The sequence below is a fragment of the Charadrius vociferus genome, unplaced genomic scaffold (assembly GCF_000708025.1).
Source record: "Charadrius vociferus isolate BGI_N301 unplaced genomic scaffold, ASM70802v2 scaffold409, whole genome shotgun sequence".
NCBI lineage: Eukaryota > Metazoa > Chordata > Aves > Charadriiformes > Charadriidae > Charadrius > Charadrius vociferus.
Window position 1 is genome coordinate 709,536 of NW_009650082.1, and position 4,928 is coordinate 714,463.

A 4,928-nucleotide genomic window follows, 5' to 3' on the forward strand; every position below is an offset into this window, starting at 1 on the left:
CCGACTAATGGAAAGTACAAGCGGTATCGGGAGGGCAACAGTGTTCTGCCATGGGTGAGCAAACACCTGGGGACAACCTAATCACTCTTCCCGCAGCATCTCTCTCTCTTCCCTCTCCAGCCCCTCCATTCGGGGCTGTTTTCCAGGTCTCGTGATCCAGAAAAGCCATTTCTGGGGAAACTTCCCGCTTGTGACGTCGCTGCCGGGGATGCTGACGGCGCCGGGGTTCCCCGCGGAGGAAAGGGAGAGCTCACCTCGCCGTGTCCCGGGCGGATTTGCTCCCAAAGGGCAGGGGATGGCAGGAGAGCCGGGCTGCCGCCACCCCCACTGCCAACACTCCCTTCTCTCCGCGCGTGGCTCGGGCCGGCATCGAAGCGGTTTGGCTGCCAACGGCTCTGCGCCCCCATTTCCATCCCCCCCACCCCGGCACACAGCACCCCAGGAGCTCCACAGACACAGCAAAATCAGGCTTTTTTTATTTTTTTTCTTCCCTTTCCCATTTACCATCCATTTCCCTCATACTCGCAGCACCTTTACAATCCCCTTTCCCTGAGCTCTGTCAGTCACGGTGGCCAAATAAAACTACAGTTCCCCCGAAGTGATTCAGCTGAGGAAATCTGCTTTTTACCTGCGCCCATTACCATCGTGCCGGTTCTATAAGCTGAGTTCATCATATTTATTTTAAAGCCGTTTTCCAAAATATTAGTCCTGCCATAAAAGTGCCTGAAAGAATAAAACCCCGATGAGCTGTTATTCCTCCCCAGGGAACAGCATGGTGGGGTCCCAAGCAGGAGCGCTCGTCGCTCCATACAGATGCCGTCCTGCACCGGGATCCGGTCCCTGCTGCCAACCCCAAAACCTTCCCCGGGCAGAGAAATTCAGTGCTGATTCTGGATGCCTGAAGGATTCAATGAGAATTGGGAATTTTAGGAAAAGTGGGAGTTTTAGGAAATAATTGCAATGTTTTTCCCCCCAAGACTTTGGCGTTTCTGATGAGTGCTAGCCTTGATCCTTCAGAACCAGCCTGGAAAATAACCACTGTCCCCGGGATGCTCATGCCACCTCTCCGGGCATCTTCCCGGGAATCAAAGGTGCTGCTGGACTTACGGAGAGATCTCCAGCTGCCACGGGCTCCTCTTGGGGAGGCAGTTTCTATCCTGTTTCTGGGTGGTTTACGTCACAAGGTGCTACATCGCTCAGAGAAATAAGAGGCAGTTGTGTTATCCACAGGCCGCTTGGCAAGAGCATCATCGGGGAAAAGGTCCCATTAAGCAGAGGACAGTGCCAGAAGGGTGAAGTGGCCAAGAAACCACCATAAAACACATGGGCGGGGGGGATCCCCACCCCATCACCAATATCAAACGCAAAGAATTTAAAGAAAAGAAATGTCCATCTCTGAATTGAGCCGTTTCTTTCGTAGCCCCGGCACAGAGAGGGATGGGCTGCCGGAGCGGCACTGGTAAAGTCAAGGCAGTTTGCGGTCTATAAGATTAATAGGAAATCTGCTCTGGATTGGGAGTGATTCCCTCTTTTATTGGAATGAACCCCAAAGAGTAATGGCTGTAGGGCAGGAAGAGGAAGGTAAATTGCAGTAATAATGTGTTTCTTTGTGCAGACATGCTTTTGATCATAGAAAAATACACCATCTGTTTCTAAATTACTTGTTGTATTGATTTAACAGTTAGTAACGTGGGGTGGGCGTTTTTTTTTTTTCCTTGGGCTTTGTTGTTTGGTTGTTTTTTTTTCTTTTGCAAACCCATTTTGCAAGGTCTCCCGGAAATCTGACAGTTATGTGCAATAAAAAGTAGGGGCTTGTTCATCATCAGAGATTACCGCTGCCAGCCACGGGGCTCTGCGCGGGGCGGAACGGGCTGGACCTCCCCGAGCCCCCTCCTCTCCAGCACCCTGTCCCGCAAAGAGCAGAGCAGACGAGTGCTTATGTACCCCATAAGAACGATTTCTTTATGCCAAATAAGCTGTTCCTGTGCTTTCCCCCCTACGTGCACCCCACTGCCCTTGTTGCTTTGCGTTTTTACTGCTTTCCTTCCACTTTTTTTTTGCAGTTTATGGCATCCTTCTCCCCCCGCACCCCAACCGCTGCAGCAGCATCACGCTCCCCCGGCCTGGGAGCAGTTCTGCACATGGCAGACCACATCCTCCCCGCAAACGCCTCCCCCAGGACGCACACCTTCACAGGGGAGCCCCCCCTCCCCCTGAGCCCCAATAACTGCACCCACCCTCGTCTGCCAGGGACCGGCTCATCTTCGTTAGGCCAATCATTAATTTCCCAGTGGCGCCTACAAGTGCCACCTCCGCTTAACAAGCGCCCCAGGAGCAGCGCTTCACCCACCACCGATTCGGGGAGAGTGGGATTCCCTCTCTCGGACAAGGCTCCGAAGGGAACACCGACGCACCCCACCGCTCTGATCAGCCCCGCACCGGGGACGGCTCCGTACAGCGCAACAGGACGCGTGACTTACCATTAAAAATGATTATTATTTCCCTGCTCATCAGCTGCTATTATTCAGCCCGCAGCCTGAGCGTTAGCCTTCTCCCCAGGGAATTCCCTGGGAGACTCTGGGCTCCCCCACCTACAGGGCCAGGACAAAAGGAGAAGGCTAACCCTGAATTTGGCACTGCAGAGTGATGCGAATGTGGCCCTTTCCCATCCCGGTGTCCCCGCGCGGGTGCGGACACTGTGCCGAGAGCTCTGCCGCTGCCACGGGGCGCTGAGCTTGGCACATCCCACAGCCCGGTAGAAACACACCGGTGAATAAAACTTCTCATTAAACCACACCAGTGGCTCCCAGCACCAGCGTGGCACCGTCCCCGCGGAGACGGGGGACCGCTGGGTGGCTGATGGCCCTCGCCAGAGATGCCTCGAGGACCAGTGTCCGCACGCAGCCTCGGTGCTGGGAAGCTGCGAGGACAGGCTGCACCACGGGGAAGCGCTCGGTAAATACCGGCTCGCCGGGAGCCCACAGACACCATAACCATACCCGGCTTCGTGCCCGACTTCACCAGCAAGGGTGGCACATGAAGGGAACAACGTTCCAAGCCTGGTGGCTCTTTTTACTGGAGAAACAGGGAAGAAAAAGAAAAAAGAAAAAAAAAAACACCCGACTCCTCTGCGCTTGGAAACGATGCCTGCCCTCCGCTGAGCACCCCGCAGCACGAAGCGTGGGGTATTCAAACCCACCTGGAATTGGGAAAGCTGGTGTGGGCATCAGCGTGTCCCTCTCTGCTGCGCCCAGCGCAGTGACAGGTGCCTTAGAAGACTTTTTGTCCCCATCTGACACCCCCCCACTCCCCCTCCAGGGTCCCCAGCACTCCCAGAGCAACACCGCCGGCTCACAGCAACATCCCACAGCAAAACCCTTCCTTCCCCCCGCAGGAAACACCCCGAGGCACAGCCCAGGTATCACCCCTGAAGAGCTTTTCTACTTCTCCCAGCGAAACCAGGAGACAGACCTTGGCTCCTACTGGTTGTCATCTGCAATGTTTATTTGACACCCCTCCCCCCCCCCCAAAAAAGGCATTTTCATGCAGAATCTTTTGGTTCATTAAAGAAGTTGTTTCCCAACAGCCACCTAACAACCTTCCCCCCTAAACCGAGACAGAAAGTGACCCCGGAGTTCGCAAAACAAAACAGACTGTCCAACTCCGACAAAGAAAAGTGGTTCCTATCATTCGGTACAATATGGAAAAATTTTGGCAAATAAAGCTGATCTGCAGTTCCCGTCTCTCAAACACTTACGGAGCTGGCTTCGGTCTCCAGCACTCGGGTCGTCTGTCTTGGGGACAGACACACGTCCTTGAGTTGTGGGACCTGGGGACTCTCGGGGGGGGGGCTGCCGCGTCAGCATTTTTAACTGGGCGATATAAATATAAAACATCGATACAAACGGGTTCTTCGTACAGAAAATATCATCTCACAAGGCACTGGGGTGACGACCGTGCGGCCGCTCGCAGCCCGGGCTCCAACCGGGCTTCTCCCGCCACCGCCAAGCATCGGAGCGGGAGGAAGGAGGGGAAGAAGGGACTGCAGAAGTCCCGGTGATGCCATCCAAGAAGGGATTTCACCCCACCGCTGCCCCCGAACGCCCCAGGAGTTGTTTTTCCCAGCGGAGGGTGCTTTTCCTTGGCGGGGGTGGCGTGACCCCGTGGGGGCCCCGGTCTCCTCGGGATGGCGTGGGGCTGGGGTTGGCCTGGAGGGAGGTGCATAGATCGGCCGGGGGCTGGGGCTGCTCTGCCCCGCGCTCCGCTCCTTCTTCACGCCAGCAGCCCCAGCCGGGTCACCTTGGCCGAGAGGAAGGAGTGGATGATGAAGACGATGGTTTTGGGGCAGGAGTGAAGGTCCAATTGCTGTAAAAAAGGAGCGGAGGGATGTTTGCAACGGGGAGGGCTGTGCCCGCAGCAGTCAGCTTTCTGCTTGCGGTCGGAAGGGCAGTGACCACCCAGACCCCAAACCCCACCAGAGCCTTACTGGGGCCCTGGGAAGGGTTGAGCATGGCCGGGGGCTGCGTGCGGCCAGCGGTGGGTGGATGAACCGTGCCTCACACCCACGTGCCAGGCAGGATGGGTGCCACGCGCGGGGTGGGTGCTCTGCTCCCCTTCTCCCACCGGGGCCGCTGGGAGCGTGGGTGGGGGTCGGTTGAGGGTAAAGCCAACTCACAATCTCTCCCTCCGGGCCACCGAAATCCAGATAGAGCATCTTGGTGCCATCGTCGGAGGACATCTGCAGCTTCTCGAAGGGCTGCTGGAGCAGGATGGTCTTGCTGAGCCCGGGCTCGGTGGTGGAGATGGTGAAGCCCTTGTCGATGTGGATGGAGAGGGTGCAATCCTGCCCCTTCCACGTGCAGGCTGGGGACGGGGAGAGAGGTGAGAGGGAGGATGCTCCCCCCACCCCCCGGACCCCCCCGCTCCCG

General features: G+C 56.7%; 1 protein-coding gene across 1 annotated transcript in view; it reads right to left on the reverse strand.

The window, feature by feature from the left end:
* Positions 1-4,272: 4,272 nt before the first annotated feature.
* SNTA1 (syntrophin, alpha 1) overlaps positions 4,273-4,928 on the reverse strand; it is a 10,468-nt gene continuing 9,812 nt past the window's right edge. Inside the window, exons 3-4 of the mRNA XM_009892111.1 lie at positions 4,676-4,863; positions 4,273-4,365 (exon numbers count right to left, since the gene is read on the reverse strand). Coding sequence (XP_009890413.1) covers positions 4,273-4,365; positions 4,676-4,863 — 281 coding nt within the window. The remainder of the gene's footprint in view (positions 4,366-4,675; positions 4,864-4,928) is intronic.